Source organism: Ictidomys tridecemlineatus, chromosome 15, assembly GCF_052094955.1.
Source record: "Ictidomys tridecemlineatus isolate mIctTri1 chromosome 15, mIctTri1.hap1, whole genome shotgun sequence".
Classification (NCBI taxonomy): domain Eukaryota; kingdom Metazoa; phylum Chordata; class Mammalia; order Rodentia; family Sciuridae; genus Ictidomys; species Ictidomys tridecemlineatus.
The window spans coordinates 10,324,215-10,348,554 of NC_135491.1; the positions used below are offsets into that span (position 1 = coordinate 10,324,215).

General features: G+C 59.0%; 3 protein-coding genes and 1 long non-coding RNA gene across 16 annotated transcripts; 3 read left to right on the forward strand and 1 right to left on the reverse strand.

Moving 5' to 3' along the window:
- Positions 1 to 1,557: 1,557 nt before the first annotated feature.
- On the forward strand, positions 1,558 to 8,372 carry Dmwd (DM1 locus, WD repeat containing). 2 transcript variants are annotated; one of them, XM_078031838.1, is made up of 5 exons: positions 1,558 to 2,150; positions 3,274 to 3,456; positions 5,362 to 6,630; positions 7,444 to 7,518; positions 7,845 to 8,372. In XM_078031838.1, the coding sequence occupies exons 1-5, from the start codon at positions 1,710 to 1,712 to the stop codon at positions 7,890 to 7,892; spliced, it is 2,016 nt and encodes a 671-aa protein (XP_077887964.1). In that variant the 5' UTR covers positions 1,558 to 1,709; the 3' UTR covers positions 7,893 to 8,372. The 2 variants fall into 2 exon arrangements, with proteins under 2 accessions (XP_077887964.1, XP_077887965.1); XM_078031839.1 differs by lacking the exon at positions 7,444 to 7,518 and having other exon boundaries at positions 1,563 to 2,150.
- Positions 8,373 to 9,494: 1,122 nt separating this feature from the next.
- On the forward strand, positions 9,495 to 19,413 carry Dmpk (DM1 protein kinase). Of its 9 annotated transcripts, none has more exons than XM_005338237.5 (15): positions 9,497 to 9,833; positions 11,939 to 12,030; positions 12,302 to 12,385; positions 12,466 to 12,561; positions 13,039 to 13,187; positions 13,476 to 13,569; positions 13,776 to 13,982; positions 14,065 to 14,313; positions 15,288 to 15,373; positions 16,561 to 16,672; positions 17,307 to 17,464; positions 17,544 to 17,641; positions 17,801 to 17,847; positions 18,053 to 18,138; positions 18,473 to 19,413. In XM_005338237.5, the coding sequence occupies exons 1-15, from the start codon at positions 9,674 to 9,676 to the stop codon at positions 18,630 to 18,632; spliced, it is 1,878 nt and encodes a 625-aa protein (XP_005338294.1). In that variant the 5' UTR covers positions 9,497 to 9,673; the 3' UTR covers positions 18,633 to 19,413. The 9 variants fall into 9 exon arrangements, with proteins under 9 accessions (XP_040135975.1, XP_040135976.1, XP_005338294.1 ...); XM_005338235.5 differs by having other exon boundaries at positions 9,498 to 9,833; positions 14,065 to 14,328; XM_005338238.5 differs by having other exon boundaries at positions 9,498 to 9,833; positions 18,049 to 18,138.
- LOC120888130 (uncharacterized) lies at positions 19,323 to 21,976 on the reverse strand. 3 transcript variants are annotated; one of them, XR_005731612.2, is made up of 2 exons: positions 21,615 to 21,976; positions 19,323 to 21,356 (listed from the first exon to the last, which is right to left on the reverse strand). It is a non-coding gene; the product is annotated as an uncharacterized LOC120888130 (long non-coding RNA). The 3 variants fall into 3 exon arrangements; XR_005731613.2 differs by lacking the exon at positions 21,615 to 21,976 and adding an exon at positions 21,494 to 21,598; XR_013430706.1 differs by lacking the exon at positions 21,615 to 21,976 and adding an exon at positions 21,490 to 21,576.
- On the forward strand, positions 20,213 to 24,274 carry Six5 (SIX homeobox 5). 2 transcript variants are annotated; one of them, XM_078031837.1, is made up of 4 exons: positions 20,213 to 21,086; positions 21,972 to 22,134; positions 22,597 to 22,774; positions 23,006 to 24,274. In XM_078031837.1, exons 1-4 carry the CDS (start codon positions 20,290 to 20,292, stop codon positions 23,611 to 23,613), a joined length of 1,746 nt encoding a protein of 581 aa, XP_077887963.1. In that variant the 5' UTR covers positions 20,213 to 20,289; the 3' UTR covers positions 23,614 to 24,274. The 2 variants fall into 2 exon arrangements, with proteins under 2 accessions (XP_077887963.1, XP_005338291.1); XM_005338234.5 differs by having other exon boundaries at positions 21,972 to 22,774.
- Positions 24,275 to 24,340: the final 66 nt, after the last annotated feature.

Below are 24,340 nucleotides of genomic sequence, written 5' to 3' on the forward strand. Positions count from 1 at the left end.
ATCTGTTCACCACATCTGTTGACCTGGATGCCAAGCCAGGGCTGTGGGGCTCTTCTGGGGACACAAACATTGCCTGGTAGTCATTAAACAGGACTCCTGTCAGCCCAGTCCTGTGCCCAGGACACAGAGGTGACCAAGTAGCTCCAGCCTTGCCTTCCTGGGCTCAAACACTACACAAAAGACAGACAATGGCAACTCAGATTATGGGGCTCAGAGGACTGACAGAGCTCCTGAGCAACTCTGATAGGGTCAAGAAAAGAATGGGGAAGGGCATTCCCAGCATAGGGAATGGCATGTGCAAAGCCCCAAGAGCAGGAGAGTATGATGTGATGTACTGAGGTACTTTCTCAAACATGTTTACATGGGACTTAGAGTGAAGAGTGAAGGGGTAGTGGTGAGAGATAAGGTTAGAAAGAGAAATTGGCAGGGTCCAGATCACACAGGGCTTAACTTTACCCTGAGAGCACTAGGGATGGCAGGCGGTCACCAGCAATAGAAGGTCCTGAACATATTTGTGTTTTAGAAAGATCCTTCTAAATGCCAGCCTAGGCCCTGCCAGCCCCTATTGGGAGGGTAGGTAGGGGTGACACAGCAGGCTTGGAAACCAGAAACAAGATTGATGCAGGTGATGGGGGGTCTCAGGAAGCCGAAGACGAGTTTGGACAGGGCTGTAGAGAGGAAAGAACGAGGAAAGAGGAATTCAGGCAGTGGAAAGCAAAAGACTTGGGAACTGGAAGAGAAAGGGAGTGAAGAGAAATGGTACAAATCTAGGAAGACACCTGGTCTGTGGCCCAGGTGACCCTAAGACCGGGACACAGAGAGGCGCAGGATTTGGAGTAAGATGCCAAGTTCACCATATGACTTGTTGAGTGTGAAATACCTCTGGGGCATTCTGAAAAAGAAATCTGGGAAGTCACTGAGTACATGGGTTTAGGGCACGAGTGTCTTCAGCAGAAGTGAGGGGAGACTTTGGGTTACTGGATCGATCATTGGGACACTGGTGACAATGCAGGAACCAATAAAATTTTAGAAGCAGACATGGGTTTTGGAGGTGTGTGGTTATTGAAGATAATGAAGTCATGGATTATATATATAGGGAGGTTAGTGAAAAATTAACCAATAGTGGATCAGATGGAATCCTGGGGGGGCTTGTGGATACGCAGGGGTCCGCCAGGATTTGAGGGACCATCAAGGGGTGGGGGAGAAGTGATGCTTGTGGTCAGCCAGACTTTGAACTGTCAGTGGAGGTCAGTAGGGTGTATTGTTGGAGGTCAGTAGGGTGTATTGTTGGAGCTCTAAGAAGACACAAGGATCAGCTGGGGTCAGCTTTGACGTCATAGGAAGGATCCAATTTGAAGAAAGCTATCTCTTGAGGGTCTCTCCGTTGCTAGGCAAACAGTCCCCAGAGCGCCGTTGTTAGGGACTGAGATTTCCAACTGGCCACGCCCTCTTCCCCTGAGGGCCCTGCCCCTGCAGCCAATCACAAGTCGGATAGCCACACGGAGGCCGCGCCCATCTTTTGGCCCCGCCCACAGCCCCAGAACCGTTACCCGAGCGACTGCCGGGGCTCTTCCCGCCCCCGGACCCGGGTGCCAATCGAAGAGGCGTCGCCCGGGCAACGACCCCACCTCTTCCGGTGCGGGCCCCCGGCTTCCGGTAGGGGGCCCGGCTGCGGGCGGCGGTCCGGCGGGGCCCGGGGGGCGCCCAAGATGGCGGCCGGCGGCTCAGAGAGCGGCTCGGGCCCCGGTGCTGCCATGGGGGACTGCGCGGAGATCAAGTCGCAGTTCCGCACCCGCGAGGGCTTCTACAAGCTGCTCCCCGGCGACGGCGCCGCTCGCAGGTCGGGTCCGGCTTCTGCCCAGACCCCGGCGCCACCCCAGCCGCCGCAGCCCCCGCCCGGCCCTACCTCCGCCTCCGGCCCCGGCGCTGCGGGCCCGGCAGGGTCCCCTCCGCCCGCAGGCCCTGGGCCTGGGCCCGCGCTGCCTGCGGTACGCCTTAGCCTCGTGCGCCTCGGGGAACCCGACGGCGCCGGGCCCGGGGAGCCGCCCGCCACGCCCGCGGGACTGGGAGCAGGAGGAGACCGCGTCTGCTTCAACTTGGGCCGTGAGCTTTATTTCTACCCCGGGTGCTGTCGCCGCGGGAGCCAACGGGTGAGTGGCCAGCATCGTGGGGGCCTGTATGCTAGGAAGACGGAGGTCTCAGGAAAGTGATAGGAGAGTCCCCAGATTGACGTGGGGCCCCGAGAAAGGCATCCTAGATGCAATTGACATCACAGGAGACAGGATTCTTGGAGGTAATGGAGGACTGAAAAGTGATGGGGGAATTCTCCAGCGTGGCGTGTTCTGGACGCCGGGGGCGCAATCTGAAATGATATATGAGGTCTCCCCCGCCGGGTTCCAAGGTAGCAGGCATTCTGCAGGTGATGGCGACTCCTGAGGTGATCAGGCTCGGATCAAATGGGCAACTCATAAGTCTTGGCAGTCTGGAGGTGTTGGAGGGGTTCTTAAGACATGGGCAGCACAGGAGTGAGGAAGATTCTGAAAGTATTAGAGGTCTTAGAGGTAATAGGTGACTGAGATCCTAGAAAAATTGGGGCCTGAAGGAATTGAGAATCTAAGCTGATGGAGATCTGAGGTGATGGGAGGTCCTGATATGGGATCCTAAGGGTCATGGGCATCTCTAAAGTGATGTAGCTCCCAGAGGGCAAAACCCCTGGAGAGATGGAGATCTTGAAAGCCCAGAAGTAAATGAATGTATCTAAAATGTGAGGGAACATGAGGTTGATGGGCCCCTGAATTGTGCAAATTGAAGGGAATCCTGGGATGTTGGGCTTTAAAGTCCTTGGGACTTGAGTGACCCTTAGATTTTGGGGTCTTGGAATATTGTGCTATGTCCCAAGGGAGTTGCTGAGGTCATGGAAGAGAGCTGAACTCAGCAACCATAGGCACTATAAAGCCTCATGGCTATGAGTGAGGATGCCCCTAAATTCAGGGTGGGAGGGTCCAACTTTGGAATGGCACTGTGATCTTTGGAAGTATGCTTCTAGGTCCATTCCAACCCCCCTTCCTCCTCCCTATCCCCTCCCCTGCTTCCGCCCCCCTCTGATATTTGGGTCTCCTTCCTGTCTGTGGTTGCTCACTCTCTCCCCACCCACCTGCCCACTTCCCTCAGGGATTTAACCTTGCTTCCTCTTAGCGGTTTCCCCCAACCTCAGCCTCTCTTCCTTCCTCTCAGTGGTATAAACCAATAACTGCTTTTCTCCCACTGCTCAAGTCCATTGACCTCAACAAGCCTATTGACAAGCGGATCTATAAGGGCACCCAGCCCACCTGCCACGACTTCAACCAGTTCACTGCTGCCACAGAGACCATCTCCCTGCTGGTGGGCTTCTCGGCTGGCCAGGTGCAGTACCTGGATCTCATCAAGAAGGACACCAGCAAGCTATTCAATGAGGAGGTGATTGCAGACCCCAGATAACCTTTTTTTTCCCCATCCACTCACATGCTATTTGCCATAGGCTGCAGCTTCCTGAGAGCAGTGTAGGCCTGAGGGGCGGGTGGTGAGGAGGTAAAGAATGAATTGCCAAGGCCATGTGCCATGTTAGCCCTGTACTGAACACTTTATTTCTAGAGTTTTCATCAACAGACAGAGTAAGAAAGTATGGTTCCCATTTTGCAGATTAGAGGATTGAGGCCAGCCACTGTTTGGGACTTTTTTGATGTCTTGCTTTGCAAATTCTAAGCTCTGTGGGTTTTGGATTCGAATTCCTTTACTCACTGTGATTTTGGGAAGGTGGCTGTTCGAGTCTCAGTTTTCCTCTTCTGTAAAATTGTTTCTCGTCCAGAGAAGACTATTGTAAAATTATACATGGAGATTGGCGCCTGGGCCAACTTGGCTAAAGAGGAAATGCCAGCAAGTGACCTTATCTGCAAGCAGGGACTGCTCTTGTCCTGTATCTCATTCCTAGAGAAGGTGTTCCAGAAATATTCTCAGAATGAATGGCTGAAGGAAGTGAATGAAAGAGTGAATGGATTAAAAATTCATTAGCTCATCCATTCACAAAATAGTTATTGAGCATCTATCCTGTGCCAGGCATCGTTCCAAGTACATCTCAGTGAACAGACAAACAGACGGGCCTGCTCCCGCTGAGCCTTCAGTCAGGCTGGGGAAGCAGGCACTTGAGATGAGCTCAGCGTCCAGTGTGTCGGCAGGTGGTAAGACCCGTGGAGAATGCACTGCAGGGAGGGCAGGAGGGGTGCTGGTGAGTTTAAAGAGGGTATTGAGGAGGTGACATTGAAATGAAGACCTGAAGGAGGCGAGAAAAATTCCCAGGGAAGGACAGATTCCCTGAGGCAGGACAGCCAAAGGCCCTGTGGCTGGAATAGTGATGGGGGAGAAAGGAAGGTAGATGAAATAACTTTATGCAGAGCTGGAAGGTCAGGGGGGACTGCATTTTCCGTGTTAGGCGGAAGCCTGTCCTTTCACAGCTTGGTCAGTCCGAACCATAGAACAGAAAGGGTTTTCTCAGCCCCACTAGGATGGAGGCAGCTTGGACCCCTGGGAGAGGTTTGTCCATCACACACAGTGGCTACCTCAGGGCTTTAGGGCTTGGTCTTCTCTGGAACCCCAGTTGGGGAAGGTTGCAAAATGTTTGTTCCAGGCAGGGCAGGGCCAAGTGCTGGCTTGTATTTAAAAGTATCTCTGGTGACGTAGAGAAGAGCCAGGCGCTGCAGGCCAGGATGAGCACTGTGGGGTTGGCAGCAGCTGGAGCCAGGGTGGCTGGAGTAGGGTGGGAGGGCGGGGTCAGTTCTAAGGGTCCTTTGAGGGGTAAGCCCATAGGATATGTTGGAGGATTGGATGTGAGCTACGAGGAAGGAGAAAAGAGGAGCAAAGGTGCCTGGAGAGTTCTGAGCAGCTGGCAGGAGGGGCTGTCATTCACTGGTCCAGGGAGTGTGTTCAAGGCACCCCCTGTGTGAGCTGCTCACACTCCAGGCCCAGAGCCCGGAACCAGACAGACCAGGATCCCTTCATTTCTGTGAAATTTCTTGCTTTAAGCTTGACATGGTGAAGAGGAGGGAGAGCTTTAGGCAGAGTACAGTTCTCTGATGGGCAGGACTGTCCCCTTGCCAAAGATGGGAGGTTGAGGCCCCTTAGAACTCCCTGGGGCCACCTCCAAGGTAGACTTTGTTCCCTGGCCTTCCTATGATCTGGTGTCTGTCTGCCTCAGCCTGGGAGTTGCTGTGCCGGCAGGGCCTGCTGCGTGAGCTGGCGCATGTCCCAAGGCCTTGGGGGTCTGGGTTGCGGACAGGTAGGCCAGGGGTTCTTAGCCTTCTCCCAATCCCAGTCTGTCTCCCCTTGCAGCGTCTGATCGACAAGACTAAGGTGACATACCTGAAGTGGCTCCCTGAATCGGAAAGCCTGTTCCTGGCGTCTCACGCCAGTGGCCACCTCTACCTGTACAACGTCAGCCATCCTTGCGCCTCGGCCCCTCCCCAGTACAGCCTGCTGAAGCAGGGCGAGGGTTTTGCTGTCTATACTGCCAAGAGCAAGGCGCCCCGCAACCCGCTGGCCAAGTGGGCAGTCGGCGAGGGGCCCCTCAACGAGTTTGCCTTCTCACCTGATGGCCGACACCTGGCCTGCGTCAGCCAGGATGGCTGCCTGCGTGTCTTCCACTTCGACTCCATGCTCCTGCGGGGGCTCATGAAGAGCTACTTTGGGGGCCTGCTGTGTGTGTGCTGGAGCCCTGATGGCCGGTACGTGGTGACAGGAGGTGAAGATGACCTGGTCACCGTGTGGTCCTTCACTGAGGGACGGGTGGTGGCTCGGGGCCATGGCCACAAGTCCTGGGTCAATGCTGTGGCCTTTGACCCCTACACTACACGAGCAGAGGAGACCACAGCAGCGAGTGCTGAAGGGGATCGGAGTGGTGAAGAGGAAGAGGAGCCCGAGGCCACCCGCACCAGCTCGAGTGGGGGAGTCCCACTGTCCCCGCTGCCCAAGGCTGGCTCCATCACCTACCGCTTTGGTTCGGCGGGCCAGGACACACAGTTCTGCCTGTGGGACCTCACCGAAGATGTGCTCTCCCCGCACCCGCCCCTGGCCCGTACTCGCACGCTCCCTGGCACACCCGGAGCCACGCCACCCGCCACGGGCAGCTCTCGGGGTAGTGAGTCAGGCCCAGGCCCCCTGCCCCGCTCCCTGTCTCGCTCCAACAGCCTCCCACACCCGGCAGGTGGTGGCAAGGCCAGCAGCCCAGGCACAGTGGCAGAGCCGGGCACTCCATTCAGCATCGGCCGCTTTGCCACCCTCACGCTGCAGGAGCGACGGGACCGGGGGTCCGAGAAGGAACACAAGCGCTACCACAGCCTGGGCAACATCAGCAGGGGCGGCGGGGGAGGCAGTGGCGGTGGCGACAAGCCCAGCGGCCCCGCCCCCCGCAGTCGCCTGGACCCTGCCAAAGTGCTGGGTACCGCGCTGTGCCCACGCATCCATGAGGTGCCACTGCTGGAGCCCCTTGTGTGTAAGAAGATCGCCCAGGAGCGGCTGACCGTGCTGCTGTTCCTGGAGGACTGCATCATCACCGCCTGCCAGGAGGGCCTCATCTGCACCTGGGCCCGGCCCGGCAAGGCGGTGAGTCGCCAGCCCGCAGGAGGATGCTCTTTGGGAAGAGGCGGGTGTGGGCAGAGGGTTTGTCATTGGCACAGCCTCTGGCCACGTGGGATAAGGGCAAGCGTGGAGATCTTAAGTGTCGCAGAACAGGACCTCTGAGGCTTAGGGATGGCTTCTAGAGCCCTGGCCTTCAGTCAGTAGAGAAGGCCAAGAATGAGAGGGGAGGTGGCAAGGCCATGGCCGCCTGCTGAAAGAACAGGCAGTGGTCCCAGCATGGCCCAGTCTTAGTGCTTGTCACTTGAACTAGAAGCTATTTCTATGGAAAATCTGGATTTTAAATGTTGAGCTTTGTAAAGTACTTTGGGCCAATATTCCAGGGGCAAGTTGAGCGGGGGGCCTGGCTCTGGCCTGGTCTGGGCTCTTAGCATCTGAGCCCACTGCAGACTCTGGGCTGGCAGTCAGACCCAGGGCCCAGGCCTGCAGTTCTGCTCCCTGTGTGATCCTAGGCAAGTCAGTACCCTTCTTTGAGTACGCATTACCTCTTAGGGCAGAGTGCTTTTCAGATGGCCTGTGGTGAGTGCCCCCACCTCTAGGGTGGCTGTGGGGTTCAGGCACCTTGTGAGTGTGGAGCTGGTCTTGGTGTCTTGTCTCCCTAGGGTTTGGGCATAGTACCTAGGATCCCAGATCTGAGGGTTGCCACTCGGATCTTTGGGGCCTTGGTTTCAGAAGCTTAGAGTTCTGCATCCCTGGAACCCAACAGCAGTCTCAGAGGCAGGGGTGGGGGAGCTTGGGGAGTCGGACTGAGTCCTGAAAGAGACCCCTCTGTCTCCCTAGTTCACAGACGAGGAGACCGAGGCCCAGGCAGGGGAAGGAAGTTGGCCCAGGTCACCCAGCAAGTCAGTGGTAGAGGTAGGACTGTCCCTGAGTTCTTCCTCCTCCAGCATCTCAGGGGTTCATGTCAGAAGTACCCCCCTCCATTCAGCCCCTGTCCCATCATCTGCCCAGGATTACCGAGGACTTGAATTATTTTATCGGAGTGCCGACTGCTGCGACAGGGAAGTTAGCTGAGCTGTGTGTGCCCCAGCCTAGGGTGGCAGCCTCAGGTCTGGGGTGGACTGAGGGGCAGGGCCAGGGTGGCAGCAGCCTTGAGGACTCCTGGCTGGCTCCTTGTGTGGGCATAAACAGAAGTCCCAGGTGGTTTCTAACCTCTCCCATCTCCCTCTCATCTTCCCCAGGGCATCTCCTCCCAACCAGGCAACTCCCCAAGTGGCACAGTGGTGTGAAGCCGTGGATGTCGGGGGTCCCCCACCCCATGCCCCCAACCTCCTAGCCATAACCCTCCCTGCTGACCTCACGGATCAACGTATTAACAAGACTAACCATGATGAAAGGACTGTTCCAGCCCCCCGCCCTGCACAAATATTGGGGGTCCTCCAGACTGGCCCACATACGGGGGATGTAGCAGCCCATGGGGCCTCAACCTTGTCCCCACCCACTGCCAAGTACAATGACCCCTTCCATTGAAACATCAGTGTTAACCCACACCCCTGTCCCCAGCATGTGACTGGTCATTCCTGGGGAGAACCTCCCCACCACAAGGAGCTCCAGCTCTGCAGCGCCCCTGGGCTGAGGGCCCTCGCCCTAGCCCACCCCACCCCTTGCTATTGTCTGTGCTTTTGAAGAGTGTTAAATTATGAAAGCCCCCAGGGCCTCCTTGTCCCCCATGACCTCTTATTTATACTAAAGTTCCCTGTTTGCACAGAGCTGGGTCCCCTCTGCGAGTGAGAGGAAGTGTGTGCAAGTGTGTGCGTGTGTTTGGCAGCTACAAAAGGAAGCAGCTGCCAGGCCTGCCTCCCTCAGCCTGGGGAGGGACGGGAAGACAGGGTCCACTGCACATGGAGGTGGCACCTTGTGGGGGGCCTGTGGGAGAAGAGTATCTGATTACTCAGTGTCTTGAAGGGGACAGCAGGGGCCCCTCTTTGTCAGTGGGCATTTTGAAAGTTGTTTTAAAGTATCACAGCCACTCCAGGGCATGCCCGGAAGCCCAGTCCCCAGGCAGCTCCCAAGGTTCCCTGTGAATACCCTGAGCTACCTTGGGACAGGTCTTTACTGCCTGATGCCTTGGGCTTGGCCCTGCCTTGGCCCGGTATCCAGTGCCACTGGAGGCCGTGATTTCCTCTGGAGAGAACTGTCCACCCTGAAAAGACAGACTGATTCCTCCTGGCCACCTTTCAGAGCCTCAGGGAGTGGCGCCTTCCCGCTCCACCCCCGACATGTTTCTGTTTCTAATCCCAGCCTGGGCAGGAATGTGGCCACCAGGCCAGGGGCCAAGGAGCTATTTTGGGGTCTCCTTTGCCTGGGGAGGGCCTGGCCACATCACTTTCCTCCCCCAGCCTTTGGACAGCAGGTCACCCCTGGCCCTGGCTTCTGAGAGCATCCCCTCCCGGTTCTCTCCTTACCACCCCTTCCCCACCTCCCACCAAAGAGAAAGTGTGAAGCAGAGGGCCCAGGGCTAAATTTAACTGTCCCAAAGTTGGATTCCACTGCTGAGTCACAAGAAAGGCTGCTCTGGCCTCCAGCCCCCCTTCCCAGGCCTCAACCCCTTTCGCCTCCCCCCCACCCCGCAGTGCTGGGGCTTGGCAGGAGCCAGAGGGGTAGGTCCTGGGTCACGGAGCCTCTATTGGCCCCTCTGGGCAGTGGGAGGGCTCCTCTGGACCTCGTTCACACTGACTTTCCCCAGGCTCCACCTTTTTATTGGGGGTGCAAGTTAAGATTCTCAGTTCCTGCAGTCTGGCACCGCAGTGTTCTGAGGGGTGCTGGAAGGAGAGTTGGGGTGTTGGCTCTTGAGGGGTTAAAGCTGGGAGGCGGGAGGAGGGCTGGACAAAGGGGTGGGGAGAAAAGTAGGAGGCCTCAGCTGCAGAGAAGTGGCCAGAGGCCCAGGGGACAGTCAGGGCAGGCAGACATGCAGCCAGGACTCCGGGGCCTGGACAGGGTCTGCCAGGCCCCGTGACAGGAGGACCCCGTGCCCCGGCCCGGGGAAGGGCCATGGTGCTGTCTGCCCAACATGTCAGCCGAGGTGCGGCTGAGGCGGCTCCAGCAGCTGGCGCTGGACCCCGGCTTCCTGGGGCTGGAGCCCCTGCTCGACCTTCTCCTGGGCGTCCACCAGGAGCTGGGTGCCTCCGATTTGGCCCAGGACAAGTATGTGGCCGACTTCTTGCAGTGGGGTGAGTGCTGCCTGTGTGGCCCCCGTGGGTGGGGCGGGGACAGGGGCCTGGCTCTTAAGGAACGGGACAAACATGGAGAGATCTTGCATGGAGGCCCAGAGCTTGGACCTGGGTTTTGGAGCAACATGCCCCTACCCGCTGTGCCACCCTGGCAGGGCAGAGTAAGGCCAGCAGAGGCCAGGGCAGCCGTGACTCAGAGCCATGGCTGGGGAACCATGGCAGGCTAGGCTGGGCCTGGCCTCCTGTTTTCTTCCTGCTCCTTCTGCCCCAGTCCAGAGCTAGGACATGTTTGCAGCCATCTCCTAGGACCCTCTCCCCCAAATGGCCTCTATGGCCCTCTACCCTGGTTCCCAAAGTGCAGGGGTTAGCCAAGAGGGATAGCATGGGCAGCTGCCAGGGGTGTAGCTGACAGGCAGGTGCTCGGCGCCAGCCTTTCCAGTTGCCCCAACAGGTGCCCAGGCACCCGAGAGGGTGCAGTGACTCACAGGCCCTGAGGAAGAGCCAGCTCTGCAGACAGACGCCACAAGATCCCCGTCTTCCTGGTTGAGGAGGAACAACTTGGGGTTGTTCCCTTTCTCCCTGGGTTCTGTGATGCCACCCTATCCCCCATATATTGGTCCCTGCTAGCCTGGGTGGGCCAACTCGTGCTCCCTGCCAGCTCCTGCCTCCTTTGGTGGTCCTATTTCAGGGCCTCTAACCCTCTAGCTGTCTTACAAAGACCCTTCTTAAAAGGTCTTCCCAGGACCTGGGGACAAGTCTGGGGGAAAAATGCCCCAAGGCCAATTTCCTGCCCCCATGCAACACCCAGCATAGTTTCAAGCTCTCTTTAGTTGTTGTAACCTCAATACCTTGTCGCTTTGTCATTCCACATGCCTGTTCCCCAGTGTCTTGCTGTTGGCCCTTGGCCTGTGTGCCCTTCTTGGTCATTGTCTGAACCTTTCCCAACTCCCTTTGGTCCCCTATCCTTCTCTTTATGATTCAGGGCCTGCTCCTCTCCTCCTCTCCCATTTCACAGATGGGAAGGTGGAGGCCAAAGGCTAGGCCACTCAGTCTCTAGAAGACCCTCCCCTCCCCACCCCTTTCCTCTGTGACTCTCTTGGTCTCCCTTTTACCGACTGTAAAGCTGGCTGGCAGGGTAAACTGAGATCTGGGATGGGGGCAGGGGTCTGGCTCTCCTGGAAGAAGCAAGTCCTTTTGTGGCCTGAGCTGCATCCTGCAGCCCCTCCCCTGCCAGGCTTCCAGGGTGGGGGAGGGGGCCTGGGTTCCTGCTGCCTTAAAAGGGCTCAATGTCTTGGCGCTCTCCTCCCTCCCTTGTCCTCCCCTTGGCCTGTTCTTCCCTGTGGGCCCACTTTCCCTGAACCCCCTCTCTCACCTCCACCACCTACTCAATTTCTCCTCTTCAATGCCCATACCCATCCCTTTTCCACCCTGCCTGCCAGGTTCTGGCTTCTTCCACCCTGTGGGAGGCCAGGCCTCCCTCTGAACCTCCCACTGTCCCTGAACCTCGGCCTCCACTCCTGGCCAGTACCCCTTGCTGCTGAGCCTTTCTAGCTGGAGCCCTCCTGCTGCCTTCCCGGAGGACTGCTGGACGCCCTTCCAACAGTGCCCCAGCTGTGCCTTGGCACTGGTGTCCCCTCTCTCAGGCCTCCTAGCTCCAAATTCTGTTTCTCAAAATGTGCTTCGAGAAGCACAGCACCTCATCTAGACTGCTGGACACAGCCGCAGCTCTGGGTCATAGCCAAAAACATACAAAATGAAAAGTTTGGGATTGGGGACGGGGACCGGAGACAGCACCTTAATCATCATCCAGAGTGAGGGTGCAGGGCCTGAGGCTCGGGGTCTGGAAATGGGCAGTCTCTGCACCTGCTCTTCAAGGCTTCCGCTCCAGGGCATGTGCTGCCCAGCTCTTCCCACCTTGCATCCTCTGGCCCAAGCCCTGTGCCAAAAACAGGTCCCCAGGCATCTCTCCTCCACGGGAGGGTCCCAGAACATCACATGGTGTTTATGTGGGAGAGCTACAGTGGAGCTGAGGGGCAGGGAGAAGGGGAGACTGAAGGACAGACCCTTGTCCATCCAAGTGACCCTCTGTTCTTCCTTTACTGCAGCGGAGCCCATTGCAGCGAGGCTTAAGGAGGTTCGACTGCAGAGGGATGACTTTGAGATTCTGAAGGTGATTGGACGCGGGGCATTCAGCGAGGTGAGTCCTGAGTGGCCCTGTGGGCCAGCACTTTATTTGCTGTGGGTGGGGCACAGGAGCTGGAGCAGGGCCTGAGAAATTGATGAATGGACTGAATGTTAGAACCTAAGACTGAGCCTGGGCTGGAGGCGGGGCTTGAGGCCCAGGGGCGTGGCGTGGCCACTGCAGGGTGAGGCCGCAGCTGGGTGAAGATGGTGGTGGAGTCTGGTCCAGGCCCTTTGGTTTTCCCAGTCATCTGGGCTACTGTCAGTCCCTGTGTTTCCGCCTGCAGGTAGCGGTGGTGAAGATGAAGCAGACGGGCCAGGTGTATGCCATGAAGATTATGAATAAGTGGGACATGCTGAAGAGAGGAGAGGTGGGGGCCCGGGCTGGGGTGTGGGGGGGAGGGTACGGGATCTGCTCTCCTGGCCCTTAGCTCCTCCGGGTGTCACACAGGTGTCGTGCTTCCGAGAAGAGAGGGATGTGTTGGCAAATGGGGACCGGCGCTGGATCACGCAGCTGCACTTCGCCTTCCAGGATGAGAACTACCTGGTGAGTTCCGGTGGGGAGAGGAAGTGGCCGGCCTGGGGCCGCTGCCCCTGCACGCCTGTGAGAGTGTGTCTCGGTAGGAACGCCTCTCAGGTAGAGGAGGGGGTGGGAGGTGATGTCCTCAGTGCCCCTTTCCTGGCGATTCCGGGTGTTTGTGTGAAAAGCCTGTTGGAGGGAACTTCCCTGGGGTGAGAGCGCTCTGCAGCATTTCGGCGCAACGCCTGCGCTGGGTATCTGGGATCTATCTTCTGAGCCTTGGGAGGTCTTTTTTCCCTTAGTGTCTCTGGGAGGGGGAGTGGATCTGTCCTGGGACATCCTGGGAGGGTCTCTGATTTGGCCTTGAAGATCTTTAGGGTTTCTCTGGTATGGGGCTGCGAGGACTCTACTCAGGAACGGGTGGCTCTGGGAGTCCTTGCCTCTGGGGATCAGAGATTGGTGCCTAGGGAGGGCTACTGATTCCCATGACGCGCCCCCTCTCAGTACCTGGTCATGGAGTACTACGTGGGCGGGGACCTGCTAACGCTGCTGAGCAAGTTTGGGGAGCGGATCCCGGCCGAGATGGCGCGCTTCTACCTGGCCGAGATTGTCATGGCCATAGACTCAGTGCACCAGCTGGGCTATGTGCACAGGTGGGCGTGGCAGGGGCTGAGGGGCAGGGCCTGGGCGGGGCCCTGAGAGGGACAGCAGGGCTTGTATGGGAAGGGTCCTGGAAGATGGAACCTAGAGCTGACGGGTCTACAGAAGGACCGCTTCACCTCTGTTGGGGCTCACTGGGGGCGGGGCCTGGGGAGTGAGGTCCAGAACGGCAGAACCCTCACAGGGGTGGAACCCTAGGTACGGCACTAGGCAGAACTGCCCAAAGGGGCAGAGCCTGGCAAGGTAAAGACTCAACATTCTTCCCTCTTCCCTCTGCATAGGGACATCAAACCGGACAACATCTTGCTGGACCGCTGCGGCCACATTCGCCTGGCGGACTTTGGCTCCTGCCTCAAACTGCGGGCTGATGGAACGGTGAGCAACTCCGCCTACCAATGAGGGGACGTGGAGGTGCGATGTGGGGGCAGGACTAAATTTAGAGGCTCGAGAAGGAAGGAAGCTACCCTGGACCAAGTGTGTCCTCTAGCGCAGGGATGGACACGTCAAGGAGGTGGGAGGGGAGGGAGCACACATTCGGTTAGGAGGTGGTCAGGAGGACTGCTCTGGTCCTGTTGGCACAGGTGCGGTCCCTTGTGGCTGTGGGTACCCCCGACTACTTGTCTCCAGAGATCCTGCAGGCTGTGGGCGGCGGCCCTGGGACCGGCAGCTATGGGCCTGAGTGTGACTGGTGGGCGCTGGGTGTGTTCGCCTATGAAATGTTTTACGGGCAGACGCCCTTCTATGCGGACTCCACGGCTGAGACTTACGGCAAGATTGTCCACTACAAGGTGAGCTCAGCCACAGCGACCCGTTGCCGCTCCACAACTGCTCCCAGGCCACCATCTCTTCTTTCACTCTTCCTCCGAGCAGGAGCACTTGTCTCTGCCACTGGCAGACACTGGGGTCCCGGAAGAGGCTCGAGACCTCATCCAAGGTCTGCTGTGTCCCGCGGAGATAAGGCTAGGACGTGGTGGAGCAGACGATTTCCGGAAGCATCCTTTCTTCTTTGGCCTTGACTGGGAGGGACTTCGAGATAGCCTGCCCCCCTTTATTCCGGACTTCGAGGGTGCCACGGATACTTGCAACTTTGACGTGGTGGAGGATGGGCTCACTGCCATGGTGAGCGGGGGCGGGGTAGGTATCTGCGGCCCCTGTTCCGCTGAGGGAAGCTCCCCATCCCCCTTCCATAAAATTGGGGTAATTACAGTGCCTACCTCTGGGGTTCCGAGTCGTTCATTCCCTAGAGTACCTGCTGTGCCCACCCAGTGCTCGGGACCTAGTCCAAATGGGGAAGACAGTCCAGTCCCCAGAATTATCAGGGCTGAGATGGAGTTCAGAGGGCTGGGCCCTTGACCCAGAGGGAAGGTGCTGGAGGGTTTCCTGGAGGAAGGGGCTATCCGAACTGATTCCTGGAGGAATGAGAGGAGAGAGGCAAGAGAGGAAGCTTCCTTCCTTCCTTTGTCCATCTTGCCTTTTCTCTCTCTCTCTTTTTGGTACCAGGGATTGAACCAGGAGTGCTTAACCACTGCCACATCCCCAGCCCTTTTATTACAGACAGGGTCTGGCTGAGTTGCTTAGGGCCTTGCTAAGTTGATGAGGCTGGGTTTGAACTCGAGGTCCTCCTGCCTCAGCCTCATGTACCACAGTGCCCAGCTGCCCTTTTCATTTTTTATTTTGAGATAGGGTCTTGCTAAGTTACCCACGCTGGCCTGGAACTTGAGATTCTCCTGCCTCAGCTTCCTGAGTAGCTGGGCCTGGTGTCAGTTTAACAAACTGCCCCAGAATCCTTCACTCAGGCCTGGGGGCCCTTCTATTGGGCAGTTCTGGAGACATAGCACTGACCAAGTCAGCTCTGGCCCCTGCCCTCATCCACTTACACCCCAGAGAAGGCTGTGATTAGAGTGTGGTGAGGGCCTTGAAGGGGAAGCAACAGGCGACTAGAAAAAAATGATGGGGAGGTCATTTTAAATGATCCTGGAGTTGGAGCACACCTAAGCCATGACAACAAAGACAACTGTTGGGCCATGATGACCAGCAGTTGTCAGGGACCAGCCCTGGTAACTGCTAGTCACATCTGTGTGTCCCTTGCGTAGGAAACACTGTCGGACATTCCGGAAGGTATGCCGCTGGGGGTCCACCTGCCTTTTGTGGGCTACTCCTACTCCTGTATGGCCCTCAGGTAAGTGCACCTGTGCAGCATGTGAGGTGTAGGAGGGTGCCGGCCTGCAGAGGCCCCAGGAGGAGGCTCAGGACCACTGTGTCCAGGCTTATTGGTGACCCGTCGGTTTGTGGGATCAATATTCTTTTTGCAGGATCATTTTAGGACAAAGCACTCTTAGGAACCCTAAAGTACTTTACCATTTTAGATTCAATTGCAAAACCTTAAAGCCGGTAGGCTTGGTCTTCCAGAATTCTGCAACCCTAGACTTTTACATTTCTAGTACTCAGAGTCAGGGGTAAAATAAGCTTGGAATTTTACAATCAATTTTAACAGAATATAGTCATGTAACAATAAAGCCTTTAAAAAGCATCAATTATATAAATGAGACTGCTTATCACAAGTAAATTAAGAAATAAGATTAAGGAAAAGGAAGCTTGCGTTTGAGCCCATCATTCAGCGACATCCCTGGCTCGAAGCTGGCAAACATGTTTAACCACCGTGAGAACAGGTTGCTTCCTAATCTGCATCCCTTATCAGTCATGAGCATGTCTAGTCTCCTCCTCACTGCAGGTCAGGTCAGGTCAGGTCAGCTTTAACACGACCTGTTACAACCCAGGCTGCTACAAACAGCCAACAGGTTGGTCTCAGAGCTTGTCCAGGGTACATAGGTCCTTGAGGCATATTCCCATGGGAGAGACTGCTGGTCAAAGGATGCCACTTTTATTGAAAGTTCACATTCTTAGGAGATCTCTGCCCTACACCCCCTCCCAGCAGCTGAGCATGAGGGGGTGTCCTAATAGCTTCAGTCACAGTCTGAGGAATCCCACATCCAGTCTTATGACCACATCTTTGGAGGTGCCCAGAACTTGGCAGGGTCTTACTCATTAGGACCCCTTCCCTGTTCTGAGGTCCTAAGGAGAGAGGTATGCAAAGGTGATGGGGTTAAGGGAGGGAATGTGCAGACCCTGGAACATGGTGTCTGGGCCCCGTTTCCATAGATAAGAAAGGGCAGCTCCCAGGGGCCTGAGGCCACATGCGAGACAGAGAAGGGCCTGTCAACTCACCTGACAGTTGGTCCCCCCTTCACTCCCCCCCACCCCTGGTTGAACCATGGGCCAGCTGCTCCATGCCCTCGGACATGGGTTCCCAGAGCTTGGCAGCCTCTTGGGTAGGAAGGAGTCTTCCTCCCCTCTTCCTCTTTGCAGGGACAGTGAGGTCCCAGACCCCACACCAATGGAACTGGAGGCCCAGCAATTGCCTGAGCCACGTGTGCAAGAGCCCAGCGTGGAGCCCAGGGTGTCCCCCCCAGAGGACATGGTGAGTAGCTGAGGAGAGGCTGGTCAGTTGCAGCAGGAGGGACCCGCTGGCACTTGCCAGGTGCCTTGTGCTTCTGGGAATTTAGAGGACAGAAACAGACAAAGCAGCAGAGATAAGGTCACTTCAGTCAAGAGATGGTCCCTATGAGGACATCAGAACAGGGCACTAACTGTGTGTGCGTGGGGGGCTTTGAGCCGAGCACTGGTGAAAGAGGCAGGGCCACCCATGGAGAGAAAAGTGTCCCATGGTCAGTAGAGAGAATATCAAGAGCAGAAGCCCTGAAGGGGACCCTGCCGGTTTATCTGAGGCTGATTTGTTCTGAAAAGTGACAAGAGGGTCAGTCATATGGCTGCATGGGTACATGAGGGGCGGGTGCAGAGACCAGCAGGAAACAAACCCAGCAAGGCCTTTTGGTAAAGCCACCTTGTCCTGGGGCACTGGGGACTGGAAACATTGGATCAGGGACAGGACATGGTCAGTCAAGCTGAGTTTTGAGAACAGCTCTTTGCTTCCTGTGTGGACAGGAGGGGACTCGCTGAAGCTATGGGGATTCTAGAGACAGGGTGATGGTGGGGAGTGGATAAGCTGTGCTCCAGGAGCTACAGGCGGCCCCAAACCCAGTCCCCACCCACAGGCTGAAGTGGCAGATCCAACTGCTGCCCCCGTGGCAGAGACAGAGCCGGAGGTGACCCTGCGGGAGCTCCAGGAAGCCCTGGAGGAGGAGGTGCTCAGCCGGCAGAACCTGCGCCTCGAGCTGGAGGCCATCCGCACGGCCAACCAGAACTTCGCCAGGTCGGGGCACAGGGTCCCCGACACCCTTGGCACTCTGCAGCCCAGACCCCAGTGGGTCACGTTTCTTTCCTCATCTCAGTCAGCTACAGGAGGCCGAAGCCCGGAACCGAGACCTGGAGGTGCACATCCAGCAGCTGCAGGAGCGGCTGGAGTTGCTGCAGACAGAGGGAGCCGCAGGCGAGTCCCTCCTCTGCCCCCTTCCGGGAGGGCCCAGGGAGGAGGTGGGCCAGCGAGGGGGACAAGTTGGGGGAGGAAAGGGGCCCAGGCTGGGGCACGCCGCGCCACCTCCCTTCTCTGCCCCTTCACGCGCCATACGCCTCTCTCTTCTCCTTCCAGCTGTCACGGGGGTCCCCAGTCCCCGGGCCACGGATCCACCTTCCCATGTAAGACCCCTCTCTTTCCCCTGCCTCAGGCCTGCTAACCCCCCTCCCGTACAGATTTAGGGCTCACCCTCAGTTCGGGCCTCTCATCAAATCCCTCCCCCCGACCTCGACTTTCCTCACTCTCACCCGCCCCCACCCCCTGCCGAAGGAGGCAGGGCTAGGCTGGGCTCCGATCGGGTCACCTGTCCCTTCTCTCTCCAGCTAGATGGCCCCCCGGCCGTGGCTCTGGGCCAGTCCCCGCTGGTGGGGCCAGGCCCCATGCACCGCCGCCACCTGCTGCTCCCTGCCAGGGTACGTCCCACGCTCTCTCGCTGCCGCTGCCGCTGCCTTGCCCCGGCCTCACTCCTCCCACCCCATGCCACCACCGCTTAGCTGCACCCCTTCGGGGCTTGGCCTCCGCGGGAAGGGAGGATGCACAGGCAGCCAATCAATACAGGCCGCTAGGAAGCGGCCAATGATGAGCTGCGACAGGATTTCTGGCTGGCGAGCCGAGAAGCCACTGCTGCCAGCTGTAGGGGGTGTGGGGCGGGATTGGAGAATTGAGGACCCTTATAGGCATAGGCGGGTCGGCTTTCAGGAACCAATCAGGCCGTCCCGAGTGCTGATCCCGCCCTCTCGCCCATAGGTCCCTAGGCCTGGCCTATCGGAGGCGTGTTCCTTGCTCGTGTTCGCCGCTGCTCTGGCTCGTGCCGCCTCCTTGGGCTGCATTGGGTTGGTGGCCAGCGCAGGCCATCTCGTCCCAATCTGTCATCGCCCGGGAGCCACCTTCGTCCCCTGAACCCTAGACCTCAGGCTCGGTTAAAAGGTTGGGTGACCCGGGCTCGGCCTAGAAGCTGCTCCCACCGCCTCCCAGTTCATACCGCTCCGAGCGCGGGTCTTCGCCCAGCTCCAATCCTGTGATCCGGGCCCGCCCCCTGGCGGCCGGGAAGGGAGGAGCTGATCCTTGGCCGGCGAATGGGGTTAGCGGGGGACTTGCAGCCAGGAATGTTGTTGCTGCTGAGGCTGCTGTGGCTGCTGCTGGGGGGAGTTGCCGATCACTGCTTTCTTCTGGGCGGGTTGAGGCCCCGACGTGGATGGACAGATCGCTGTCCAGAGAAGGCAGCCGACCGGAGCTCAGCCATCCTCGACCTGGATGGGCAAATCGCGGTCCGAAAAGGCAGCCGACCGGAGCTCAGCCATCCGATTTTCACCCTCCACGCACCTGCCATCTGTTCGCAAACCACAAATCCTCCCTGTGCATGAACTCCTATTCTCCCCGGAACGTTCTACCGCAGCGAACGTTCGGCGTCACCTCTGCCTGCTCCCTCGGGAACCTTTTGCTTTTGCCAGCCCACCTCCCCCCTTACGTGCGCTGCTCTAGGAGCCACAGCTGGCTCCGCCCGTCTTGGTGGTTTGGATATTTATTGCCTTTATCCTCCGACTTGCTGACAGCCTCCAGGACCCCATCACCCTAATCCACGTTTTGGATGCACTGAGACTCGACATTCCTCGGTATTTATTGTTTGGCCCCACCTAGGACCCCCACCCCCGACCCTCGCAAATAAAAGACCCTTTCGTCAGCCTGAAGCTCTGGACTCCGCGATGTAGCTGTGTACGCGTTCTGCGGAGGAGGTTGCCCGGTGGGCCAATCAGGAGGCCAGTAGGGCAGGCCAATAGCTTGGCGGGGAGCTAGCGGGACGCAAAGAGGACGAATCGGGGAAGGGGAAGAAAAAACATGAGGGGCGGGACCTCGGCATCCAGCCAATAGGACATGGCGAGCGGGCCACAATGAGGCACCGCCCCCCCAGCTGTGGCTCAGCTGTGCCACCCCAAGGGTTGAGAAGAAGGGGGCTGGGCAGGCTAGCGCGCCGCCGTCCTTCTTCCACTGCGCCTGCGCAGGCCACGCGCATCCGCTCCCGGGACCTACGCTTAAGAAAAGTTGCTGCAAACTTTCTCCTTGTTTCGCCCGCCCCTCCTCCTTGCCAGACCCGCCCCCCTGCGGAGCCGGGAATTCCGAGGGGCGGAGCGCGCGCCGAGATGGGAATGGGGGGGCCTTCGGAGGACCCTGGAGACGGAGGCGTGCAGAAGCTCAGTCTCCGGACGGAGGTGGCTTCGCGCCCTTAGCTCTCCTGGACGGACCGTTACCTTCTCTGTTGTCCCGATGGGGAAATTGAGGCCCTGAGCCAGAGGCACACTCTGGGGGCGGGGGGGGGGGACCAAAAAGCGCGGCCAGAGGCGGAGGGAAAACAAAGGGAGAATCACGGACAGACGGAGAGGGGGACGGACACACAGAGACAGAGACCCAAGTGTAGATCTGGGGTCTGGCATTCGGGGGGCAGGGGGGGTGTGGCGAGAAGATCGGGAAGCGCTAGGCGGGGGCAGAAAGAGGGGACGGGCGGGGGAGGGGGCTGGTGGAAACCCGAGGGAGGAGAAGGAGGGAGGAACTTCCCAAAGTTGCAAAACATGGCTACCTTGCCTGCCGAGCCGAGCGCGGGGCCGGCGGCCGGTGGGGAGGCGGTGGCGGCGGCAACCGAAGAGGAGGAGGAAGAAGCGCGCCAGCTCCTGCAGACTTTGCAGGCAGCCGAGGGTGAGGCGGCGGCGGCGGCCGGGGCCGGGGCGGGCGAAGCGGCTGCGGGAGCGGAGGACTCGGGGTCCCCGGGAGTCCCTGGGTCACCCCCGGAGGCCGCCGCCGAACCGTCCACGGGCCTCCGCTTCTCGCCGGAGCAGGTGGCGTGCGTTTGTGAGGCGCTGCTACAGGCGGGCCACGCTGGTCGCTTGAGCCGCTTCCTAGGCGCACTGCCCCCGGCCGAGCGCCTACGTGGCAGCGACCCGGTGTTGCGCGCACGGGCCTTGGTGGCCTTCCAGCGGGGCGAGTACGCCGAACTCTACCGGTTACTGGAGAGCCGCCCCTTCCCTGCCGCCCACCACGCCTTCCTGCAGGACCTTTACCTGCGCGCGCGCTACCAGGAGGCCGAGCGAGCCCGCGGCCGCGCGCTGGGCGCAGTGGACAAATACCGGCTTCGCAAGAAGTTCCCGCTGCCGAAGACCATCTGGGACGGCGAGGAGACCGTCTACTGCTTCAAGGAGCGCTCCCGCGCCGCGCTCAAGGCCTGCTACCGCGGCAACCGCTACCCAACGCCGGACGAGAAGCGTCGCCTTGCCACGCTCACCGGTCTCTCGCTCACGCAGGTCAGCAACTGGTTCAAAAACCGGCGACAGCGCGACCGGACCGGGACCGGCGGCGGCGCGCCCTGCAAGAGGTGAGGGGATCCGGGAGGCGCAAGTCCCCCTTTCCCGAGGACACCAGCCTCCAACTCCCCGTGCCCACTGCTGGAGTCTTGGCGCCGGGCTTCTTGGAACTTCCCGCTCACATCCTTAGGCCTCCGAGATGCGTAGGGACTAAGCGTGGATGGATCAGGCCCACGTCCTCGTTCCTCTCCTCCGGGGACCTCAAACGGAGGCCCCGGAGACCTCTTCTTCCCGCTGCTGCACTCAAAGTTCCAAATCAGATCCCCCTGTGTTCGGGATCTCTGTGGGGCAAACAGTGCCAAAATGAGGGCCTCTAAAGGGGGTGGGGGAGGGGCCCTTGCCCACCCTACCCCGGGTAGGGGTGGTTTTCTGGGCGCTTTCGCAGCCCGGCCCTTCCCTGACCGTTACTCTTACCCACCCCCACGCCCCCTCCAGCCTGAACAGCGTGGTCCGGCCCCTGCCTTTGTTGTGAAACGTGAACCTTCCCCGGCTCCGGTTTCCCTGTAACCCAAGCCCTTCCCCTCCCACCCCGCGCGCACCCGGCCTCGCTCTCCTCTGACGCCTCTTGGGAGGGACGCTGGGAACTGAGCAGGCAACTGCCTCCTCACTGTCCAGGCCACGCGTCTGCCTACCCAGGGGACTTGGGGGAAGCCCCGGTGCACGGCCCTGCCCAGAGGCAAACGCCCGGAAAGCAGGCTGTTCAGTGCTCCAGGGTTAGCTTTCCCGCGGTGGTGGCTACCAACGCAGGGTCCTTGGATGGCCTTGGGATGATCTATGACCCCTGAAATAGTCCACAAAAGCTGGGGCTGGGGCAGGTCGGGAAGCAGGGGTCAGCCCCTGCTCCTGAGAGAATCCCGCCCTCAGGGATCACAGCTAACCACCCTTTCTCCCTCCAGCGAGTCTGATGGGAACCCCACTACTGAGGATGAGTCCAGCCGAAGTCCTGAGGACCTGGAGAGAGGGATGGCCCCAGTGGCTGCCGAGGCCCCCACCCAGAGCTCCATCTTCCTGGCAGGGGCCACCCCTCCCACTCCGTGTCCCGCCTCCCCCTCCATCCTGGTAAATGGGAGCTTCCTGGCTGCCAGCAGCTCCCCAGCAGTTCTCCTCAATGGCAGTCCTGTCATCATCAACAGCCTGGCTCTGGGAGAGGCCTCCAGCCTGGGGCCCCTACTGCTCACAGGAGGAGGGGGTGCCCCTCTACCACAGCCCAGTCCCCAGGGGACCAGTGAGGCCAAGACCTCCCTTGTCATGGACCCTCAGACTGGGGAGATTCGGCTGGAGGAGGCGCAGTCTGAGGCCCTTGAGACCAAAGGAGCCCAGGTGGCTACTTCGGGGTCAGCTGGAGAGGACATGGCAGGGCCCCTGCCCCAAGTGGTACCTGGCCCCCCACCAGCTGCATCCTTCCCTCTGCCTCCAGGACCGGTGCCCACTGTGGCTGCCCCCCAGGTGGTGCCACTCTCCCCACCCCCCGGGTACCCCTCGGGCCTGGGACCCAATTCCCCACTATTGAACTTGCCCCAGGTGGTGCCTACCTCCCAGGTGGTGACCCTGCCCCAGGCTGTGGGGCCATTGCAGCTGTTGGCAGCTGGACCGGGCAGCCCTGTGAAGGTGGCAGCTGCAGCAGGCCCTGCCAATGTACACCTGATCAACTCCGGGGTGGGCGTGACTGCCTTGCAGCTGCCTTCAGCCACCGCCCCAGGTACTCCCTCCTGCCTCCCTACCGCCTGGATGCAGCTTGGGGTAGGGATGTCACTGGGTTCTGGGAGGAGGAAGCATCTCATCCCTGGTGTTTCCCTGTGCCCTCTGCCAGTGTGCCCCAAAGTTTTTGCCACACATCCTGAGGGAGCCATTTGCCTGCCCTCCAGCAGCTTCATCTCTACATGCTCTTGGTCAGCTGCTTCCAACTCTTACCTATTTCCTCTCCCCACAGGAAACTTCCTCCTGGCCAACCCTGTGTCTGGCAGCCCCATTGTCACAGGTGTGGCCGTGCAGCAGGGCAAGATCATCCTCACAGCCACCTTCCCCACCAGCATGCTGGTCTCCCAGGTCTTGCCACCGGCCCCCGGCCTGGCCCTGCCCGTGAAGTCAGAGACAGCCATCTCAGTGCCTGAAGGAGCCCTCCCGGTGGCCCCCAGTCCCGCCCTCCCAGAGGCCCACAGCCTGAGCACACTTTCTGCACAGCAGCCAACACCACCCACTGTGGCCACCTCTGCAGCCAGTCTACCCTTCTCCCCGGACTCTGGCCTCCTGCCCAGCTTCCAAGCACCCCCGCCAGAGGGTCTGATGCTGTCACCTGCAGCTGTGCCAGTTTGGCCGGCAGGGCTAGAGCTGAACACAGGAACAGAGGGGCTGCTAGATGCAGAAAAAGGGCTGGGAACACAGGTTCCTCACACCGTGCTGAGGCTGCCAGACCCTGACCCTGAGGGGCTGCTACTGGGGACCACGACGGGGGCTGGAGTTGATGAGGGGCTGGAAGCTGAGGCCAAGGTCCTGACCCAGCTACAGTCGGTGCCTGTGGAAGAGCCCTTGGAACTGTAACCCGCTCAGCTTCATCACTTCTTCTGACAATGGTGCTCAAGTCGCAGGGACAGTGCCTGGGTTGGCAGTCTGGGGATCCAACATACACTACATCCCTCCAGCCTGGGCGGCCTCCCCCAAGTCCTAGAGGTGCCAGGGAACACGCTATCCACTCCCTGTCTAGGATTCTGTCCCTCTCTGCACGGGAGGCCTCTGTTACAGCCCTCTTCTTGCTGTCCTGCCGTATGTATGGGGAATTTGGGGGCCTGATCCAGGCTCTGCTCTCCTCCACCTGGTACTAGCTGTAAGCTGAAGACCCTGCGGAATGGCCAGATCTCCTGCTCCCTCTTCTCCCTAACACACTATTAATAGCTCCACTGATACCCCGTGTTCTCAGAATGCTTGGAATCCGAGGGTGGAGGACAAAGTTTTGGGCCCAGAGACTGATGGACCCTTCCCCATGCTTCTCCCTTCTTGCTAAGAAGGGTTGCAGGTGTAGGCAGAGTGGGGTCCCCTCTTCACTCCTCTGGACTAAAGCCACATCACCTCTAGCCCCAGACCAAAGATTCCCTTGTCCCCGGGGCAACCCTGACCCTTGTGTCTAGTTTATATCCTAAATCTTTATTTTTCTAGGATATGTTATGCCTCCATTTCAATTAAAATAAAGTTAACAGAACCACCAGGGCTGTGGGTCACCTTCCAAACAACTTGCCCAAAGGACAACTGAACAGCAGCAGCCCTGCCTGAG

Coding starts and splice junctions, on each gene's coding strand:
- Dmpk (XM_005338235.5), top strand. CDS start 9,674: ATGTCAGCCGAGGTGCGGCTGAGGCGGCTCCAGCAGCTGGCGCTGGAC. Junction 13,983..14,064: donor GCAAGATTGTCCACTACAAG/GTGAGCTCAGCC, acceptor TCCTCCGAGCAG/GAGCACTTGTCTCTGCCACT. Junction 17,848..18,052: donor CCACGGATCCACCTTCCCAT/GTAAGACCCCTC, acceptor CTCTCCAGCTAG/ATGGCCCCCCGGCCGTGGCT.
- Six5 (XM_005338234.5), top strand. CDS start 20,290: ATGGCTACCTTGCCTGCCGAGCCGAGCGCGGGGCCGGCGGCCGGTGGG. Junction 21,087..21,971: donor GGCGGCGCGCCCTGCAAGAG/GTGAGGGGATCC, acceptor TTCTCCCTCCAG/CGAGTCTGATGGGAACCCCA. Junction 22,775..23,005: donor GCCTTCAGCCACCGCCCCAG/GTACTCCCTCCT, acceptor CTCTCCCCACAG/GAAACTTCCTCCTGGCCAAC.
- Dmwd (XM_078031838.1), top strand. CDS start 1,710: ATGGCGGCCGGCGGCTCAGAGAGCGGCTCGGGCCCCGGTGCTGCCATG. Junction 3,457..5,361: donor GCAAGCTATTCAATGAGGAG/GTGATTGCAGAC, acceptor CTCCCCTTGCAG/CGTCTGATCGACAAGACTAA. Junction 7,519..7,844: donor CCAGCAAGTCAGTGGTAGAG/GTAGGACTGTCC, acceptor CATCTTCCCCAG/GGCATCTCCTCCCAACCAGG.